Below are 22,775 nucleotides of genomic sequence, written 5' to 3'. Positions count from 1 at the left end.
GTCAATAATTAACATATTATTATTAAGGGTTAAGACTTAAAGGTCTTTAATTTATTTATCTCATGTTTTTTGTTGATGAGTGGGGATGCATGCTTTGAAGTTCTTCGTATTTTTATGAATATTTTGAGTTTGGTGATTTATTGAATGTGTTGACATGTATTACAGGGCTAAGATAGTGGGGTGGCCACCAATCAGATCCTACAGAAAGAACAGCCTTCAGGAGAATGATGGTGCTGGGATTTATGTGAAAGTGAGCATGGATGGAGCTCCTTACCTCAGAAAGATAGACTTGAAGGTCTATGGAGGCTACACACAACTCCTCAAAGCTCTAGAAAACATGTTCAAGTTGACCATAGGTGAGAAAGAGTTTTAGTTTTTGTTTGTTTTATTGAGATGAAATGAAACTACTTAGTCAAATTTTATAATATTTGTGAAAATGACTGTGGTTATGTTATGTTTATGGCTTTTTAGGTGAGTATTCTGAAAAAGAAGGTTATAAGGGATCTGACTATGCACCTACATATGAAGACAAAGATGGTGACTGGATGTTAGTTGGAGATGTTCCATGGGAGTAAGTGTTTTACATTACATGACATCTCTCTCTTTCCTTTTCTTTTCTTTCTGATCCTTCTGCTTTTGTTTGTGTCTCATCATCATGAGTTGATCTTAATCTGACAGAAACCGTACTTTTTTTGTACAGCATGTTTGTGACTTCTTGCAAAAGGCTAAGAATCATGAAAGGATCAGAGGCAAGGGGTTTGGGTTGTGCTGTATGAGAAAACCAAACCACTAAAAATTACTATGAGCAGAGAATTAAAAAAAGTGTTTTGGGGGTGAAGGGAAAAACATGCTGAAAAGCTTGTGTTCTCGGATCTGAAGGGTTTTGACTTTTGAAATCACTCTAGTGTGTGCTTTTGGCATACCTTTATATGGAGTTATACTCTGAAGCAGGAGAAGATGGAAGATACGGTGCAGTTTCGATCTTCCTCAAGTTTGGCAACTTTTATGGTTATTATTTTGGCATCTGTGGTTGGATGCTATGCTTATGATGTTGTTTCCACTGATCCTTTTTGAAGTTTCATGTGAGAAATCTTAGAGATTTCAAATGAAACTTTGTGTAGAGGAGAGATAGAAAATTAAAGGTTATATGTAATATTGTTTAATCCAAGTTTTTTGGTTGTGTTGATACAAGAATACAATGTAATATACTAAGTGTTGGTATTTGCCTGTGTTATTGGATGGACTCAATTAAGTATGTTAATTTGCGCCTGATTATTTTCCTTCTTCTAATTGCTTCGAACGTCTTAAATCTTAATTGAGTTAATTCTGATGCCTTTCTTAAGTTGAAACTGAAAATTCAGATCACAGTTTTGGAATCATATCCAACAATATACCATCAAGTGACTAGTATCGGATGTCTTCGATTCGGCCATTTTTCCATCTTTTTCACACATTCAACAATCAACATCAAATGGTTATTAAAGGTTTGATTTTGCCACACCTTTTTATCTAAATTAAAATTCAAAACTCTCTATCTTTTCTTTTTATTTGGCCTTTTTAACAAATGTTGCGTAAAATTATTGTACAACTATCATTTTTCATATGGAACGATCGAATAACCATCTGTTTATCATTTCCCAAGGCTTTGTGGATGCCGGATTCTTGAAAATGGACTAATGTAGTAGCTAGCCTTCCCTCCGATGATTTCAATATTAAAAAAAAAAATCAGCACCAAAGATATGTTTAGGTATATAATGATGAGTAAAACGGAATGAAATATGATAAAATAAAATTATCGTTCCATTATTTAAATATTTTTATAATGGAATGAAATAAAAATAAAAAAGTAGTTTTATCCAATATAATACTCTTGAAATGAAAGAAAAGTGTTAGATGTAATGAAATAGAATGTATTTCATTATATATTCAATTAAACAATTCAAGCAATATAATACTAGTATTACTTTATTATATTACATTTTTTTTATATCAATTTGAGCATAGCCCAAGTAAAAAAAAAGTGTTAAAAGATATAAAATTATTATTGAGTTATTGTCTAGAAAGTTATAGTTTTTCTCTAGATAGTATGCTTGACTTGTGCATTTACAAAAGCTTATTCCCGTAGAGTAGAAGTTATTTATGCTTATTTAATAAAAATAAAATAAAATAAAAATAAACCAATCACATAAAAATATATAGAATATAGGGAGCGAGTTAGATCATAACTCATAAGATTAAGATACCATATAGTATCCAATTGGTAGTTAATTACACAGAAAATTAAGATGAAATCTTATAAATGTTACTATTTACCGAATACAAAGTGAGAAGTTCCTCAAATGCATAAAGCTCGATTTCAAACTTGGTAACAGTCTAACACAGTTTTCACATGTACCCATTCTCAAATACTATCATTGAATTTCCACCCATCTCCTACATTTCATTTCCATTGATTAAAAATTTAAATTAATTATTTTATAGTTAAATAATTTTAATTTTAATAATAATAATTAAATAATGAAGCTAAAATTAGATAATTAACTAAAAATTTAATCCTTCATTATGATATTTAATTTATTTGAATTTATATATTGATTTTTTAGATAACTTATATTGAAATTTTATGATTTTAACATTATATCTGTATCTTCATATACATTATAATAATAATTATTTTTATTTTTAAAGTAAATTATCCCTGACTCAGTGTCTAGATCCGCTACTCAACTTACAAGTTACAATAAAGATGGTGAATGACTGCAACTAAGACACTGCGAAATAGTAGCAAAAGGATAAGATCCAACGTAAAATGGAACTTATCCATCAAAAAAAATAAATGAACGGGAAACAAGGATATTAAAATGATGACATTTGTCCATTCAAAATCACTGTTTTTATGTATACTTTCTCTATTCTATTTTATGTGACATTTTAAGATTTTGGTATAGGAATTAAAAAATACAATTAATATTTTATAAAAATGATTATGTATTTTATATACGATGATTAAATTATATCCGTATAAATTTGATAATTATTATATTATTTTTATAATTTGATATAAAATATGATTTTTATTAATTTAATCGTTAAATTATATCTAGATATTATCAGCATCATTTATGTTAAATTTTATCAAAAATGAACAATAAGAAAATAATCAACTAATCTATATTTTACTATATTTTGAAATATTTATATTAAGTTGATTTTAATTTTTATGAAACAGATAATAAATAATTTTAGATTAATATGAAATTTTATATATATAATTTATGCAAAATAAACTTTCAATCTAATGGTGAGTTTTAACAAAATATTATTCATATGAAAATTATAAAATAACATAATAGTTATCAAAGTTATACCGGTGCAATTTAATTCTTTATATATATATTAATTAAATTATTTTATTTATATTTTTTTATTTTCTCACTCTACAGTAAATGATTACAGATTTAATAAAAAAAATAATTCTCTGTTAATATTGTAAAATGATAATCAAAATAAAGAATTTTTATTTATTTATCAAAATACAGTATATCAAACAAACTGGGACCAAGAGACTAGAGAGAGTAGTGAATAGAATAGAAATTCTGCTGTTTCATTATTGGCTGGCTATCTTCATTTTACATACCCAAGTTTCAAATTTTTCGGTGTTTGACCGAATATTCTCATAAACATAATTACGATGAGACTCTAAGATTTAAACCTTGACATTACAGAAGTTGTGATTTTCAATTAAACGAAAGAAGATGGGTGATATAATGTCCTTTATTTAATTTTTGGTACAAATGGGTCCTCTCTTCAATTCCAACTGCAGACAATCACTACATTTCCTGGCAATTGAGTTCTCACCCAAACCTGACCCAAAATTGTTGTGTCTAAGGAATCTCGTTACCCTACAAATTATAGATATTTAGACACGATATACAGTGAGGTTAGATGAGAAAATGCTATATGGGTGGTTGTTTGTAACGATCTTTAAAGAATTAATATGATCATATTTCATCAATAAAATAAAAAGTCAAGGACAAAAATGCACTAGACAGTATCAGCATCCAAGTTTTGATGGCATGACCTAATGCAGATGTTGTTAGCAATAGAGTGACAAAGTTTAGCAAATTGTGTTTGTCTATGATAATATACATGATGCAGAGCGGTTTAGGAAGAAATAAGAAATTATATTATATTTTTTTCCCTGCAGGGATTCTTTGTATTGTTGATCAGAAAGTTCACTTGGTAAAATTAAAACAATATAAAAAATAATAAAATCATAAGCACAGCATAGCGAATATTAATTACAGGAGACAGGAGGATTTGCAAATCATATTTGTATTGAAATATGAAAAAGGTTTAAGCAACTAGATATATTATTCATATTTTACATAAAGTTCATGAATCAAAAAGCAAAACTGCCGAACTTTGTTGTTGGTTTCAGAAATAATTAAATGTCTAAATTGTTATTGCATAATATGAATTAATGAATAATGGATTCAAAGTTGTACGTCTTGATTAGAATTTGAAACCGTGTCTGCTTCCAACGATTATACAGATGAAACATCAATGCTGGCGGCAATTTTATAATGGGAAGATGTTTAAAGGAAAGTCATGGATAGGTTCATGCACATAGCAGTGGTCTTCAACTAAAAGATGAGCTTTCGTATTATTTCTATAAAAATAGAACATTTGTATAATTTGTTCTCTTATACTTAGCTACATTGAATAAAAATAAATTTATTCAATATTTTGAGATCATAAATAAGATAAAATAATTTATTTAATTAAGAAGGTTCATATATATTTTTCTAAAGAAAATCTGACAGAATAAGAATTTATTAAGATTCAGAATTAATTTTGTTAAAAATATTATTAGAAGACGCGCGTGAAGTTATTCTTAAAATATACATAGTAGAAAAATTAATTTTGGCGTTGGTCTTTTTGGAATTAAATCATCGTTTCCTTCTTATTCATTAAAAATGACAAATCATTACTGCTGATAATTATTAATTTTTTACTAGAAATTATTTTTATTAGAGAGAGAAAAAGACATATGTAGTTTGATTGTATTGGAAAGACCCTTAACCCTATCATTTTTTCCATTCACAAAATAGAGTAATTTAGTTTCAAATTTATCAAACTAGTGTAAGTTTTAAAAAAAATCTATTTAGAGTCAGTCGCATTTCTAATACAATAATTAAAAAAATTCATAAAATATATTAATAATTAAATTATTTTTTAAAACAAAATCGTATATTTAAATGTGATTTTTTATTTTATACTTTTGCAATCGCACAATTATAAAATAAAATTCATATACCACGTTACACAACTTATATGTTGGATATATACTTTTCTTTTATAATTTTTACATAAACCATATGCAAATGTATGACTTACTAAGTATGCTTTGGACATGGAACTTAAAGGATGACATGCATGTGGGATGCTGGCGGCAAGAATAGTATCTGAAAATAAAATTGAAAATTCGTTATGCATATTATTGTGGTGTGGTGTAGTTTTGATTAATCATCATCAACCTTTCCTAATAGCTTTTTTTTAATATTTTTTTTAAAAAACCTTACCTAATGGTAGTTTTGAAATTGACATCTAAGATATCTACTCAAATTGACTATTGATCGTGTGTGGGCTCAGTACTTGATGTACACAGAGGTCTCAAATAATTATATTTTACTCCCCTTATTTCGTATTTCTTCTTCTTTTTTTCCCAGAAAGGAGAATTGTGAATGTATAACATGCTTAGAAATGAAAAATATAAAACATATTATATTTAAATGTAGAAATTTGGATCAACGTACGTAAGTAAAGAAATATTAAGCAAATGCTTGTTTTTCTTCTATTGTAACTCTAGATTCTAGAAGTGATATGTAGAAATATATCTTTAAAAGTGATGATATATAGAAGCACATGGTAGGCTTACGTTTCTTTTTTCTTTCCTATTATAATTACTAGGCTTATGCTTAGGATGCCTTTGAGAATATGCCTGCAGTTTACCCATCAAGTATTATTTATTTTCTAATTAGAAAATCTTTCGATTAGTGAGAAAATCTATTAACCTTAGTAAACAATGTCTTAATTAATATTCAATTTTATTATTCCAATAAGATCCCTAGGCATGACAATAAGATCCATAACTTTCAGATTGTGTCTTAATTCGTTTGCTTTTACAACTTCATAAGATGCACATAAAGTTATCTAGCTATATCGGTGTCAGCATATTGCTTCTTTTAAGAAAAGTTTTGGCTAATTAATGTGATTATATATATTCATGCAAAAGGTTTGTTAAATAATATTGACCAGACATAACTTCAGTTTTATGGCAAGTTCATAGTATACTTTCTGCTTAGCCACTGTTATGCAAAGAAATAAACATAGTTTATTATCTAAGTATACACTGGTACACAAGGGATGTAGCAATATCAAATTATATTATATGAATGTGGCTAAGAGTTTTACTAGATCCCTCTTACCGGCAAAGTTTAAGGAAAGGTACTCTAGAAGAAAGATAATGAAAATGTATGTACAATATTTTATTCATGGAGCAGAAAGTGTCCTTACTATTGCACTCTGTAGAAGGGGACAATGAGATTTTAGGCCAGTAAATGGCACAAGTACAGAAAAATAATCCTGCAGACTTTAAACAGTGATGTTCAAATTGTTGTTGTCAATTGACCATATGCAGCTTACATGAAAAATAAATAAAAAATAAAAAAATTGCTTTCATGTGCTGCAAAATAACTAGACGAGACACTGCACAATGAGAGCCCACCACCAATGTCAGAAAAGACGAATTCTAGAAAAATGCATGAAAAATATTTTTAACTATTGAAAAAAAAAAGAAGGAAGAGCAAGTTAATGCATAAAATTGTTAAGCTACTTGTGAATTTATTTTTATTAAAAAATATTTAATTTAATAGCAAAAAAGTCAATGTAATAGATGTGTGTGTAAAATTACACATGTAATTTAGGTTTCATTTGGTTGAATGGAAGGAAAATAGGGAAAGAAAAATAAATTAAAATTTTAATTGTAAAGAAAATGAGAGAAAGAAAAGGTTTAAATTTTTTATGTATAAAAACAATTTTTTTTCTATTTTTTCTCCCAACAAAAAAAATATTTTATTAATCATGCTTTCTTTTCTTTCTATTTTCTTTCATCTTAATTTTTTTTCTTACCAAACAAACCTTAAAGATTTTTTCCCTTACCCTTTTAACCTTTTCATCTATTCAATCAAAGAATTCCCTTTGACAGGACAGCATCATGGTGCTGTCATAGAATACTTTGGGGAATTCTAAGTTGCCGTTAGGTTTACTTTTACCTCAAGTACTCTGTTTAATATAAAATACTACTGTTTACATTAGAATTTAATTATAATATGTATTACAATAACTACTAAAAAAATTATAGTCAAAATAATTTTTAGAATTTAATGATGACATGTAAAATAATTTTATACAGTTATTTAATTATTAATTACTATTTATAATTACATAATTTTTAAGATAATTTTATAAAAATTAATAAATAAATAATAATTTGGGATTAGATGAGAGAATAAAATAGTGCATAATCATTTTTTTCTAATTTCTAATTGGTTGATTTTTATCCTAACCATGTGTGAAAATTGAACTTTATATATTATTTTAACAAAAGGGAAGCAGGGTAGGGTTCGTAGGGTGGCCAAGTTTTCATATGAGAGAAGCCACGCCGTATGAACAAGTGTGCCCGCAAAATACATGGTAAGAGGTCGTAGTCTCATAGACTCTTGCCTCAAAGTTTATATTTATGTCTAAATCTTCGGAGATTTTCTTTTTTTGTTGTCCTCAAAATACAAGATTCTTTGTTTGATAGCCATTAATTAATATTTGGAGAAGAGGTAAGCAACCTTTATAGAATTTCAGAGTGAAAAGTCGAATGGATGAAGAATTGAGACTCTAAACATGCATGAACAGATTAATTTTACCCCTTTACTTTGATAACTTTTGATCTCAACCCCAGTTTGAAGAAAACTTGGACTAGTGCTTGCGTGTGATATCTTTTGGGATATGTACCATGCAATCCATCAAAAAATCATTGTTAGCACCCTACATATCCAAGGATATCGCACGCTAGCCAAAGTCGAAAACTTGATATTGTTTAGAAAACATAGAAGACATAGTTCTTCAACTTCATGTAATGTGTACCGTTCATAAAACATAAGGCCAAAAATATAAAAATGAAACGAAAATGATTCTGCGAAGCCCGGGTTTTGGTTTAGGATTTTTATTCCTGGTGTGGCTATAAGCCTATTGGTTTGTCCACCTTATAAAAAAAGAGAAAAAGAAAAAAAACTCCTGTAAAATAAAACACATTACCCGGCTTGAAACAAGTGAAGGCAAAGGCAACTTAGGGAAGAAATACTTCCTTCAACCATGTTAAACAAATCAAGTTGGAAATCTAGATATATTTGTATTTTTAGTATATAACTTTTTGAGAGATATTTTGTTTTTTGAAGGAAAATAATTATTCCATTAAAAGATAAATAAAATCTTTGGAGTCCATCTCGAACTCAAACCACTTTAACTTAAAAGTAAATACTATTTCCATTTTATTTTATAAAAGATAAATTATAATATAAAATATATTCCGAGTTATTTCTTATAAAAAAAAAAGAACAGATAGTATTAAACACTTATTCTATCTATTAATTATTTGTTTTTTAAAATAGCAATTTATCAAATCTAAATTTTCAATCATATATTACTACCTTAATCATGTCTTTAGTCTCAAAAAATGGATATGAATCTAATTTTGATCTCCCAATTTTAAAAAAGTCTCTCTAATTTGAAAAAAAAAAACTATTTTAGACCCCAGTTTTGAAAAAACAATCATTTGTCCCTTAATTTTAGTGTTTAGGGAATGAAAACATTTTTTTTCAAATTTGAGACTTTTTTTTTAAGAAAAAAGAGGACCAAAATTAGATTCACCCCAAATTGTAAGATCTAAAGCCTATATTATTTTAATGATCACACCAAATTCTAGATAAATTAAAAAAATATAAATATATAATGGTACAGTCAACATTTATTTATATTTTAAAAAATACAATATCCATTAAAATGAAATTGACTGGCGAAGACCAAGTCATTTTTTAAATCCAACAATTATAAGCTTAATCTATTTAATGGAAGTTTTCAATTCAACAATTGAATTTATGAAATTTGATATTTATAAAAACTAGATTAAATTTAACAATACTTAACAGTAATCCTCTTGGAACAAGTGAATCCTCGTGTATGTGTCTTGCTTGATCTAATGGAAGATTGAGATTTTCTCTTCTATCAGCAATTCAAATTATGATCTAAATTCAATAATCTGATAATACCTATGTCATGTACACTGATTAAACCTCTCACAATAGGTTTACAAGAGCCTTAGGAAAAATGATACAACAAAAATAATTACATTACATTCTTATACATGTGCCCGATGATTAGGAGGCAGGATATTAGTGGGTCAGTTCATCCATAATTTAACTCTTTCAGCTCCATGCTCTCTGTATCAACAGTTGCCGAAATTATCAAATGCATACTTTCTCAATTAGACAGACTAACAAAACTTGAATTTAAATTTCAGGTGGGTGAGCCTGCCCGAGTTTTAGAAGTACAACCCTTTGAAGTTGAAGAGTATATTCTTCCCCACCAATCCTATTGCATAACTGAGATCTTATAATTCCTACTTCAAGGAGTATCGCTTGATTCATTTGTCTGACTATCATTATGATTACTGCTATTGTCTTCTGGTAGCAAATTGTCAGAACTCTGGTCACGGAGAACCAATACTGAATGGCTTTGCAGTTGCACAGCAGTAGTTGATTCTTTCTGTTGGACTTGGTTGGTTTCATAATCATGACGTTCATCAGTTGGATAGGCATATAATATACCAAACTTCTGTCCATGATTTAATCCTGGGCAGAAACCCTGCAGAATTATAACAAAATACTCAACATAAAAAATTGCTCCAAATTGAATTGCAAGAGAAAAATAAAAAAGAAATCCCCAAAATGCACACAAACACAAATCAGATTTCTACGGAACCATTTGCTATTTATTCTTGAATGTATCCATAATTTCATTATCCATTGGCATTTAATTGTGAGCTAACATTTATGTCACTTCCAAGTTAAAACATGCTTGAGAGAAATTAACGCGAGATGCTTGGCACTGGAGCATTGACTGATGAAAAGTCAGTAAAATGTTAGACCAATGCTGAAATTTCACACTGTCTGTGGCATTATGGCTTACAGACCATAATGGATAGGATGCTAATACATCAACCCAAGCAGTCTGATCAGGTCATAATGTCATATTAGACCAAATAAACTACTTTGTTTTGTTTGACTCGCTGCTGTGAGAACCTAAACACAATCTGCAAGTTGTAGAAAATTCCCAGCCCAATGTATGCGAGACTTGTCAAACACACCACATAGTAGCCATTGTGATATTTCGTAGTTTTAATCTAATTTTGAACTTTGAAGAGAGAATGGCTAACAGACTCTGCCAAAACTAAACCCATTTTTTTCTTCTAATAACATGCAGAATAACAAATAGAAAATATGCAGTGAAACTCAAATCCTAACAAAATAACTTGATTTCTAAACTTGTTTTTAATGAAACAAGTGTCAAGAAATTTATCCATTGCATGCCCTATAGCGAGATGAATGAAAGGAGGGAAATAGAAGGTCTAAGTGTGATATTTGGCACAAGTAATATGAAAGCCAAAGTCAAGAGATGGAAAGTAAAGAGTACCTTGATCAAACCTGAAACAGCACTTGGCTCAACAGTAGTGTAGTCCGAAGAATAAGTAGGTTTAGTCCAACTCTCATAAAATCCAGTATCATTGGATTCTTTCTTATCTTTGTCAGACTCTGGCACAAAGTATGTTTGTCTCAAATCACCACTTCTACAATAAGCCCCATAGTATAAACAATGTTCCCTCACTAAGGAGATTTGAGGAGTAGCAGGCAGTAAATGACCTTCAGTGCTAAATATGTACCTGTTTCACAGAAAAATGTAAAACAAGAAGTACCTTAATTTTGTTGTAAATAAAGTTCAGGCAGTAAATGACCTTCAGTGCTAAATATGCATAAGCTCACTCACTTGTAAGGCCCATTTTCCACAAGATTGTCAGGACCCACAGCCAAATCAAACAGAAGCCACAGATACTTGACCTAATTGTAGCATAGGTTAGTAGCAGCATTTTTCTTTTAAATAAATAATAGAGGGGGGGAAAAGACAAAATATGAAAGGCAAGACAAATGTTAATGGTAGTAAGAGGCATAGTTTATAAAAGAAAGAAAAGTAGAAACTCAAAACAAAATGAAATTGATAGACTTAAACTCATTCCCGGATTTCCACTTGACTACTTAAGCTTCTAGGTAACTTCGTCCTTGACATAATATCAGCCTCATCTAAAATCATAATATCCCGCACAATTGTAGATCTTATTAGAGAGATTATTTAGAGCCTAAATAAAAAAATCAATCTACCTATCTTGAGCAATGATCTTACTTGACAAGATAACTTTCTGATTATTTACAACAGTAGGTACAACATATATACAGACATGAAAAATAAATTATGTAAATGCTAACCTATAGATTTTAGGCTACAAATCTGTACATAATAATATGAGGGAAATTAGGAAAAACTAATCCAAATAAATAAGGAAATATTCCATACATAATTACATGTTACAACAATCTTCAATAAAATACAACTGAAGAGATTATGTTCTTTTGTTTTTTTGTTTGAAAAAGTTTAGGGCTTGTGTTCTCAAAATTATGCCATGAATTTATTCTTACTGTCTCAGCTAAGAAGAAGCTCTCCATGTGATCTTCTTGTTGGTGATTCTCAACATCAGAAATGTGACAATATCCACAAGGGCATCGAGTTCCATACTGTAAACTAGCAACCATGTCCCTCCCAGCATCGAGATATCTACAAAGAAACAGATAAGACAGAATCTAGTTTCATGTCAAATTGTCAACAAAATAAAACTTACGTCACACCTATCAACAAAAAATTCATAGAAGTTCAACAAGAAAGGATAATCCCAATTTCTGTTGTTTTTTTTGTCAAAAGTAAAGGGAGGAAAAAACATTACAAGAAGTAGGCAACAAACATGAAAAGAGAGGATCTTTAGAGAGAGAAAAAACAAGGCTATAGACAATCGTAGTACGATAATCAATATTAAAAAATCAAACATACGGAGCTAAATGTTACAATGATAACGCAATTTAAAGGAACATATAAGCAAACCTAGGATCTCTGGTAGCTTTGTATAGCCAATAGGTGCTCTCGATTAGCTCTGGCCGCAACGGGTAACTCTTCTGCCCATGCTGATATATATATATATATAAACAGTTCATAAATATTAAAGATAACCAACCAAAAGATTACAAAAAAAAGAAAATAGTAAGATGCTTTCTGTCTGCAAGATAATATAGACTTGGCCAAACGTAAAAGAAAATGAAGGGCCACCAACTGAATTGCTGGTTATATCTTAAAATCTCCCACAGTCAACCTGTCATTAAAATCTTGGATTGCTCAAAAGAAAAAAACTGACAAGACAAACCAGTTAAGCCTATAGTAGATTAAACTAATGTTCATCTCATGAATAGTTTTAGTATCAACACTATTTGCAAAGTCCTATACCTCAAATTGCTTCTTCTCTCAATATTATGTTTAGATCTAACTTCAAATAAGTACAGCCCTTGTTCTTGCATGGAAAGGCAACTAGCTTTCTACATTCCCATGGAACAATTTTTTTAGGACTCCTGATAATCATTGGGTGTGTTTTGCTATGAAGAAGTTCTGTTTCAAATGCTTTACCACTGTGCAGTCTATTAATAATGAATAGCCTAACTCAACTTCAAAAGTAGTTCAAAGAGAGATGATTGCCAAAATCTTATAACTAGTATTTTGGCCATATTCCTATCCAATGTAGGACATCTCAACATACACCTAGGACTAGACAACTAGAGCGTAAAGTTTGCAACACCGAACATCTGCAAATGTCCCAACATTAAGACCCAATAAACTCTTATACTATCAATATTAGAAATAAATTGGGTCTAACTCAACTTCAAAAGCTAACACATCAGGATTGGCTAGGCTCTAAAATTAACCGGACCTCAAAAGCTAGCTGAAGGGAAGATTATCTAAGTCTTATAAAAAGTATTTTGGCCATATTCCTAACCCATATGGAACATCTTAACATTGTCTAAGAAATTGGCTTTACACTTTTGGGATAGAATTTAGTTCATTACTTCTCTTCACAGTACTGCTTGTGCTTTTTCAAGAGTGTCTCATTAATGAGCAGCATTGTTGTGTTGCTGATTTCTGAAGTTCCCTTTCCATCCTGACATTAGAGGATATCCCCATGGGGTCATCATTTCTTGCTTACGAGATTCATTTTTGATGAAACAAGATATATTTATGTGCACAGAGATTTGAGATATAAGTTTATTTAAGAGGACATCATTTAAACTCGGGTGCAACAAAACATCAGTTACCCTACCCTAAAATGCAACTAATAGAAAGAAGGCTGAAGGTATAATTAAGCATCGTTTTAACAGCTATATTGGCCCCCAGGTTTTAGGACTAATTATACCTGAACACTGAGACTAGCAAGATTAAAGCCCTCAGGAGTAAAACCATATCTTCTCCAGACACTCAAGAAGGCAGCATGGGTGCGAATTGCGGGATTGATATCTCCAGCTAAAACCTTGAAAAAATACATGTTACAATTATCCCCACCATGATATTATTATTTATCCAGAGTCAGCTAAAAATACTATTATATTAAAAACTAGGAAAATGAAAACCTGAAGGCCAGGCCAAAATGCCTGCAGGCTGTTAAATAATGGCCAGACAATAGCAGCAGAATCCATATTCACTTCCACATACCTTGAAACATAAACACAAATCAAGAGTTTCAAACTTGAAATACATTTAAAAATAAACATACTTACACATTTCAAAAAACGATAGACAGCGAGTCAAGTATATTTACAGGGTGGCAACATAGCCACAAGCTTTTACCAAGGGTCATGGTAAAGATAATGCATGGCAGCAGCATAAGCTTCTTGGAATATATACAAGTACTCCTCATCTCCAAATAATAAATAAGCCTGAAAGGTCGTACATGGAAAACAAAATCAGAGAACTTGATGTATATCAACTAACAAAGTAATGCCCCCAAAAGAAAAAATAACAAAAAAAGAAAAGAAAACGAATTCTAGATAAAACCATCCTGCCTAGTTAATAACATTCAAAAATTGGTCAATCAATAGCCACTAGATGGCTAGATAAATTGGGTATATAAATGTCCTTGAATTGAAAATATTTTTAAATATTTCAACCTATAATTTCATTAAGCAATTTCCCTCAAAAAGGGTCTTTAACTTTAAGAACCGCATGTTTTATATGTTGTAGAACCAATGAATCATATACATAATGTCAGCAAAAAATAGAGCTGAAGAGTGAAAATAAGTTGGCACAAACAAGCAGACTAATTTTAGAATATGTAAACAAAATTACAGTCCTCAATGCTACCTCTTTTTACTCTATTAAAATGTCTATTTGTTAAATAAGTCCTAAATGCATAAAAAATTCCGGGGAAATCCTTCATGCTGAATTGAAACAAGTGGCAGAATAGCAATAGGAAGAATACAATGCTTAGCAATTTTACTTGTTTGTTTCTGGTAGATACAGGAAGAAATTTATATTTTTTTAAATACTATGCTAAAAGACAAAATAATTAATAGATAAAGAAAGCACAGAATAAGATTTTTTCCCTAAATCAGATATAAATTTGATATCAAACTAGATAGTAAAGCAGAAACAGCGAATAAAACAAAAACAAATGTGTTCACACAAACATGCACATAGAGAAATACATTATCACAAAATATATGTATACAAAAATCCTAAAATAACTCAGGTATATTTTAGTTTATCAAATTAAATCAAACCATAGTTCATTTGCATAATCATAGGAAATTAGGAATTAAATTTTTATTACAAATTGCATCATAGAGGTTACACCTTACTAAATTTATGTTACTAACCTTCAATAGATACTCATAAAAAGAGTCAATACTAGTTCCTATCCCAGCATCCTGCAAGTAGCCAAAGAGATAGCTGTAGTAGCTGTTGATTCACAAAAATTGGAAGAATCTATGTCCTAATTGTAAAGTTACACATATTAAAGAAGAGAAAGATCAATGGGGCAATGAATGCAAAATAAACTGTAAACAACTGAAATTGCTAACATAGCTTTGGTTAGGATTAGGATCCCTGTACATTTATTTAGACCAGAGGAAAAGGGGATGTATAAGTGTTTTACAAGGTAGTACACTTTTAGATAAAACACAAGTAAGAAAAAGAGGCACTGTAATTGGTACAGAAAGTAGAGCATCACACACACACACACACACACATGTGTGTATGTATGTACATGTATGTGTATATGTATATTTTCAACAAATAATATATACTTTGTACCTTTTGTGTCCATTCACCTGTAAAAACATTAATATGAGCACCGACCAGGTTAAGCTTTGAACGCCGTGCCCAAAGTCCACGCACTGCATTCTTGGTAACTTGTTCAAAAACTGCATGTCAAAGAAACAATCGGATAGGATTTTAAGTAACAAACAGATATGAAACAATACTCCCCATTATTCAGACCCCAGAAAATACAAGAGACCAAATACAACTTGTGGACCATAGTTGCTCCATTAGATGAGCTGGAAGGGGAGAACGCAAAAGGGATTGAAAATATTTTTTACTATCAAGAGAGAGAAAGAGAGAGTTGGAATAATTTTTTCTCTCAAAAAATGTTTGCTCCATTTTCTCTGTTTTTTTACAGAAAAAAAAGAAAATACAAGTGCAAACATACAGCGACTCTGCAGAAACAGCCAACAGAATAGAACACTAAACAAAAGCAATCAATACAATCCTGTCATTTGTTGGCCTACTTCAATCATATTTGTCACTTGTGAATGATATCTTTGATAACTTCTAGAGTTATTTTCCCAGTGGATACACTTGCTTATTCAAAACTTTAGTTCATATATCTTCTCAAAGACAATAACTTGGATTCCTTGCATAATGTATGCTTTCAATAGACCTAAAGGGAAAATGGCAAACTCACTAGGATCATTTGTCAATCGGCTTAGAACTCCAAATTCAAGAGTCAAGGTCCCACCACCAGCTGTTGAAGTTATCTAAGCACAAAAGTACTAACTTTTAACACAATATAAACACAAAAAATAGTTGAAGAAATATGATAAACAAAACAAGATCAGAACTGATCTCAGAAAATATTCTGTGTTTCTCAAAAACAAAATAGTGAAGCAAAGATCAGTTTCCGAACCATCTCCTGTGCTAATTTTTGCATTTGCTTCTTATATCATTTGAAATTATCAGCCATTTTAGCAGATCAGTGACTAGGTTGAAGACCCACATATTCTAACATAAAAGGGGAAGCGTAGGAGAAGATTGTTTTACCTTGCTTTCATGTTTATCAACTCCATGTAACAAGTTTACAGATCCAAATGGAATTCCTGCAAAACATAGCACATGAAAGACAACATACGATGAACTATTACCCTTTGTTTGGATGAGGGGGGAAAATAAGGGAGAGGATAAAATATATTTAATTCTAAAAAACATGAAATAAAATAATCCTTTCTGGAATTAAGGAAGATGATTATGAGAGCAAATTTACTAAAAGACAAGCATAATTGTGTATGATTGAGTAATACCTGTAGGGGTATCAAATGCAGGTAACAACCTCCTGGCAAGATCTTCAGCTAAGTTTAGTAACTGATTATCATACAACGGAACTCTCATGCCCTGCAGACAACAAAATGCAAAGATAAATATTGAAGACCTTAAAACACTATGTACAAATATATTCTTATTATATGCATTAATAAGAGAAATGAGTCATGAGATGCCAAACTCAGTACGCAGGGAATGCATGGATACTACAACATCAACAACCAAGCCTTTTCCCCGTTAAGTGGAGTCAGCTAACATAGATCAAATGGTGTATAATAATCTATATTCAGTGTGTTCACTTCTAAATTGTTATATGCAGGTAAATGTTAATGTAATGATGTGGATTGTAGAATGAGTGAGTGATACCGTAGCATAATCAGTGGCAATAAGATGAGCTGAAAGTAATCCTCCGAGGACCCTGATAGTAGTCTCAAAGAGAGAAACCGTTTTATTCTGCAAAGCAACCCAGAGCAAATATAAATACGGAAATGTATGAATGGAATTATTAATGAAAACAAAAAATGGTTGGACGAATACTAATACTCACTATATCAAAGCGAAGATTTTTACCAATCCATTCAACGGAAGCAGAGAATCGTTGGCGGTCACCAAGTAAAGCCAAAGTGTCTAAAGAGTCAATCTGATAGGAATGAATGCATTGGAATTAGAATGAAAATGATTTGATTTGATTTGAGATTGGGATGGGAATACGAACCAAGGTTAACGCATAGCCACCAAGCGTATCATGTCCTGCGCAGGAGAGAGGTCTCAATTCATCGAGGGGGAAAGCGTGGTCCATGTATCCATTAAAGGCGTGATAAAACATATCCTTAACCTCATCTCGAAGTTCTTTAGCTTCTTCTCGAGAAACGCCATCGGCCACAGCCAGAGTGAGAGATGCCATGGTTATGGATAGTAGTAGCAGCACTGATCGGATCTGAATAATCCCTTCCATTTTGCCCTCACTGCACCTTCAATTCACTTCCTTCCTAAGTCCATTCATCGTTTCGTACCCTTTTCTACTCTAATTTCTAACCATTTACAATTTCAATAAATACCGCTTTTTTTAGGTCTGGCTAAAATTTTAAGGCTTTTTTATCCATCGTAAAATAGACAACAGTAAACCTTCTCTAAATTGATAATGTATGAATAAAAGGGGCTCTCAGTTTTTTTTTTGTTTAATTATAAATCGTTTTGTTTACAACTTTGTAAGTTTCAATTTATACTAAAAAATTATTTTAAAAAATTCTGACTAGTTAATGGTGTTTTACACTAAAAGTGAAAATTAATAAAGAATAATGTTAATATCATGAAGTTTTGTTAACTTAAAGAGGTGTTAATTAATTGATAAACTGATTAATAACATCAGTAGTTTTGATTTTAAAGAATATAATTTCACCGTAAAATATTAGGCCAAGAGTTACGATATTTTGGCCTAAAAAATTAATATTTAAAATGTCATCAATCTTACTATCGTCCGAATTTAGACGATAAATATTATTATAGTCCGAATTTAGACGATAAATATTAAAGAGGGCAGAATTTTACATTATTAACTAATTACAAATTATCATTAATATAATTTTTAAATAATTATTATAAAAATTAACAAACTTATCCTACATTACTTTTATAATTTATATATAATTAAATAACAATACAAAACACCTTTGGCATCACTTGAGAGGAAGCCAAACATGTTAATTATTTGTCCCGCCAAAATTATCTTGTTATGATTTTTGTTTCAATCAAAATTTCATTTGATCCCTAAATGCATATTGAAATAACATTGTATGCACTGTGTGTCTATGATGTGTTTATCAATTCATCACTTAGCGGAACAAACCTACAAGTTGAAACGAAAAACACGTTCTTCAATAAAAGCAAGCATCAGAAAGAAAAAAAATTCATGACAAAAAGCGTATTTTAAGCCTAAGTATCGTTCTTCATGCATCAATTGCTCCAAACATCGTACTTGCCGAATGCAGATGCGACAGTACTCCCAAAAGGTAGAATATTATCCCACAAAATAAATCAGAATTCAATATATTTTTTTACAGTAAGCCATGGTTAAATATGAAGACCCGGCAGAAAAAAAGATAATCTACAGTAACGAATTCTTGATCTAACCTAACAAGTCAACAATACATATGATCATCATATTAACCAGTGAACCTGGCTCCCGGCAGGTAAGACAACTGTAAGAAACTCGAATGAATGTGACGCCAAATCCAAGCGCTCATTGTGTTGCTCAGTTTAGCCACTATGCCTACACCTGGAGAATAAACATGTATTACAATACAATTAGAGACCGAAAGAAGACAAAGCAAAGTAAATATTGAATGCATTTGATGAACAAGGAACTTGGTTAAGTGTTCTACAGCAGAAGACATCATTCGTGCACACTGATGCTATGATGTATTATTTTATCATCCTATTCCTGTCTCATTTCATACTTATTTTAGGGAGTATTCGTCAATGGTGTCATGTCATAGTTGCAAATCCTTAATAGCAGTACAGAGCAGCCAACCCCAAAAATGCTATATATCAGGACAATGCAATGGCTGCTATATTGAAGATTAAGGATACAAGATAAATAATTTATACAACCTACAAATGTTCAAAATTTAAACAATCGAAGTTAACAACATTTTCATTAATAATCAAAAGTAATTGTTATAGCTGTCAATGTAGAGCATAACTAACAAGTTAATCAAAATAAAAGTCAAGTTGCATAAAAGGAGGGGAGGGGGGGGTAAACAACAGAACAAAATTAGAGAGCTGTGAAACTGTGATGTACAGTTGTGCACAAAACTCGCGAGTCCTGCATTGACTCCCAGTTCACACAGCAGTTTCCAGTCCAGTCTTTAACAAATCCCAAGAAACTTCTTTGAAGAAGACCAGCAGGATTTTTTTATTCCCAGATATGCACATTAAACTACTGATTATCAGCATCCACATATGGTAAAAGTAAAACTACAGGGTATGGGCCTCATATTAAACAAGAATAAAGAAAGCCATTACTTTAGATGCAAAATTCATTTTATCAACAATATGCGCAAGAGAAACTAAATGAACATGACAAGAGTGTGTAAAGATGTTTCCAGACCTTCCTATCAACAATAAATAGAATAATAAGATAATGTGCAATAAAAAAACCAAGGTTAACAAAAAAACAAGACTGTGCATAAGTAATAAACCTGCTTCTTTTTCTTCTTAGGTCTTCTCTTCCTCCGTGGCTTGTGAGCATCGGAGTTGGAGCTTAGACTACTACCATGACCAGTCCCTGATCTTGAGGGTCCCCTTACTTTGAAGTCTGAGCTGCTTTTGCTATTTGATGTGTTGCTCGATGTGGAAATCTCAGATCTCTGTCTAGATGAATTTTGGCCAGAAGAAGACCCAAACCTTGACAACTTCATGTTTGAAGGGCGAGGAGGAGGCATCAAAGCTCTAGCAGAAATCTGCCTCTATAAAAAAAAGGGTGAAGATTATATATTTAATAATAGGGAATATTGGGAATTAAAACAGACACAAATAATTACACTCACTGCAGACCTGATTTTTTTCGTCACTGGACATGCCAGACACGCCTTTCCCAGAAGCACTAGAAGCCTGCTCTCTGTAACCAATAGAAAATTTTATACACTTGTATAATCAAAATAAAACATGTTTGAATCATCTAAAGCATTAATGTAATTCCAAATTCCCTAGCATAAAGTAGGACATACGCCAGAAGTTTCACAAAAAAGAAAAACTGGCTTCCACTTCATGATTAACAAGAAAGGTTGATTCTGCTACACTTCTTTAACATTCTAATTTCGTTTACCTTAATGCACGCAGGATATATGTATGCATGTATGTAATTCTCATTGATATAATTGCTGAACTATTATAACATCTCCACTCCACTGACCTTGCACTTTTGTCTGTCCATTCATCATCCGCATCTGCTTCGTCACTAGAACTCCCAGCAAGGAAAAAATCATCATCACTCAGATCCAAAAGACCATCATCCTCACTGCCAGTCTCTGCCATAGCAGCACAAAATCTTGTTGACATTTAATCAAACAGGAATGTGCCATAAATAAATAAAAAGGCATATTAATTATATTTATTATAAATACAAAGCAGAGCTTCAAGCACATCCATGTGAGTCGACCTGGTTTTCCTAATTTCTTTTAGGAACTCATATCAACTAGGGCTCACACAACTAAAACCAATCTCTAGTAGAGTGTCGCCAATCAACATTCTAGAGTCATATAAATGATGGCACGGATGATACAAATTCAAAATTAACAAACCTTCTAAATCCTTGCCACTTGCAGCAGCTGCAATCAACCTATCTTCAATCTGTTTGCGCAGCCCATTTCTCCTGTCAACTATCTCCGAATCATCACCGGCGGTAAACAAAGGCAAATATTTCTCATTTTTGGGAAAATACTGCAAATTAAATTTGAATAATAACAAGATATTTTACTGTCAATATTTGTCGTGATTTCAACGCAACAAAATAAAAAGAGCAGTGAACACAGACCATGACATATTGAAGATCCTTTTTGAGAGAGGAAAGCTGGTCAGAGTAAGGTTGGGCAGAGGAAGAAGAGGAAGAAGAAGCACGGTGCAGTTTCTCGAGGCGTCTGATTCGTCTTTCGATTTTCCTCCTCTCGAAGAACTTGATCTTCCGGTCGCGCAAGAATATCTTGCGTTCGGCGGCGAGGCGCGTGTGAATCTCCTGCTGCTTCTTCAGTGCCTCCAACTTTTGCTCCTGCGCCTCGCGCACCTCGGGAGGCAGGTTCTGCAATACCAGTTCGGAGAAATGAATGGAAACGAATAATCAAATAAGGTTAGGGTTAGGGTTAGGGTTAGGGTTGTTACCTTGCGGAGCATGCGCTCAAGGGATCGAATCTGGTTTTTGAGGGAAACGGAGGGTTTGGACTTCTTGGCGATGCCGAGAGGCTTGGAGTTGGATCTACGCGTTGCGTTCACGCGCCGCTTGCTGTAAGCACCGTGAGCCATAACTGTCTCAAAGCTGGTTTCTCTCCTGAATCTGTTTTGCTTGTTGTTTGTATTGTGCCGGGCGTCTTATCTTACACTCCCAAACCCCATGGAGGGATTCTGTATGAGAATTTAGAAGGTTGAGTTATTTTCATGTAAAACTATAATATTTTTAGTTTTTAATAAATTCAATAAAAAAATGTTCTTAACAATTTTTAAAAAATAGATGCTATAAATTTTAATTTTGTCTAAATTTATTCTTAATCTTTTTAAAAAATAGTATACTAATCCGTACCTCTAGGTGTCTTAGGTTTACAATTTAAAATTCTTATATTATTATAATTTTTAAGATATTTGTAATTTTTTATTTAAATATATAAGGTAAATAGTCATTTTTGTATCTTAATGTCTAATTTACTGATAAATGTGTCCATAAAAGATAAAATTATAAAATTTAATCCTTGAAATTATAAAAAGTGCGACAAATATATAACCATTAACTTACTTTCATCTGTCGCCATTAATAAAATAGTCTATATGGCACAGAAATAAAGTTTGTATTACTAATTGGCGTGGATTGCGAGCATAGGGACATATTTGTAATAATATTTTTTTGACATTTTGTCTTTTCATTCTGTTAACAAATGCGTCCGAATAATAATAATAATAATTAGTCACAATCTATTATTAACCTCTGAAATATATTTGTCGTATTTTTTCGGAACTAAATTTATTTTACATTTTCATCATTTGTTGAGCGAGTTAAAAGACGAAAAGTAAAAAAATATTATGACAACTATGTCCACACACATGTTAATGGGATGAGAAAACAAAAAATAAAAAAATATATTATAATAAATATGTTCTTATACTAAACCATCATTTCAATAACAAATTTGTCCCTCCAGATATATTTATTATATTTTTTA

The 22,775-nt window shown here is 31.3% G+C and overlaps 3 protein-coding genes across 4 annotated transcripts; 1 reads left to right on the top strand and 2 right to left on the bottom strand.

The window, feature by feature from the left end:
- Positions 1 to 4: 4 nt before the first annotated feature.
- On the top strand, positions 5 to 1,221 carry LOC100780396 (auxin-induced protein 22B). Its single transcript, XM_003535370.5, has 3 exons — positions 5 to 356; positions 472 to 571; positions 701 to 1,221. The coding sequence occupies exons 1-3, from the start codon at positions 155 to 157 to the stop codon at positions 774 to 776; spliced, it is 378 nt and encodes a 125-aa protein (XP_003535418.1). The 5' UTR covers positions 5 to 154; the 3' UTR covers positions 777 to 1,221.
- An 8,134-nt stretch (positions 1,222 to 9,355) lies between these two features.
- Positions 9,356 to 17,941, bottom strand: LOC100785235 (alpha-mannosidase I MNS4). The gene is made up of 16 exons (XM_003536160.5): positions 17,567 to 17,941; positions 17,399 to 17,491; positions 17,218 to 17,304; positions 16,833 to 16,923; positions 16,576 to 16,631; positions 16,220 to 16,292; positions 15,568 to 15,677; positions 15,132 to 15,182; positions 14,104 to 14,192; positions 13,887 to 13,968; positions 13,673 to 13,786; positions 12,319 to 12,398; positions 11,862 to 11,997; positions 11,158 to 11,228; positions 10,807 to 11,053; positions 9,356 to 9,978 (listed from the first exon to the last, which is right to left on the bottom strand). Exons 1-16 carry the CDS (start codon positions 17,804 to 17,806, stop codon positions 9,739 to 9,741), a joined length of 1,860 nt encoding a protein of 619 aa, XP_003536208.1. The 5' UTR covers positions 17,807 to 17,941; the 3' UTR covers positions 9,356 to 9,738.
- A 927-nt stretch (positions 17,942 to 18,868) lies between these two features.
- On the bottom strand, positions 18,869 to 21,983 carry LOC100784700 (rRNA-processing protein EFG1). Of its 2 annotated transcripts, none has more exons than XM_006589202.4 (7): positions 21,727 to 21,983; positions 21,386 to 21,646; positions 21,153 to 21,291; positions 20,765 to 20,879; positions 20,407 to 20,470; positions 20,052 to 20,312; positions 18,869 to 19,126 (listed from the first exon to the last, which is right to left on the bottom strand). In XM_006589202.4, exons 1-7 carry the CDS (start codon positions 21,865 to 21,867, stop codon positions 19,121 to 19,123), a joined length of 987 nt encoding a protein of 328 aa, XP_006589265.1. In that variant the 5' UTR covers positions 21,868 to 21,983; the 3' UTR covers positions 18,869 to 19,120. The 2 variants fall into 2 exon arrangements, with proteins under 2 accessions (XP_006589265.1, XP_003536207.1); XM_003536159.5 differs by having other exon boundaries at positions 20,052 to 20,318; positions 21,727 to 21,975.
- Positions 21,984 to 22,775: the final 792 nt, after the last annotated feature.

The sequence above is a fragment of the Glycine max genome, chromosome 10 (assembly GCF_000004515.6).
Source record: "Glycine max cultivar Williams 82 chromosome 10, Glycine_max_v4.0, whole genome shotgun sequence".
In the NCBI taxonomy this organism is placed as follows: Eukaryota; Viridiplantae; Streptophyta; class Magnoliopsida; order Fabales; family Fabaceae; genus Glycine; species Glycine max.
The sequence above is the reverse complement of the archived record's forward strand: the minus strand, read 5'-3'. Positions and strand labels throughout refer to the sequence as shown.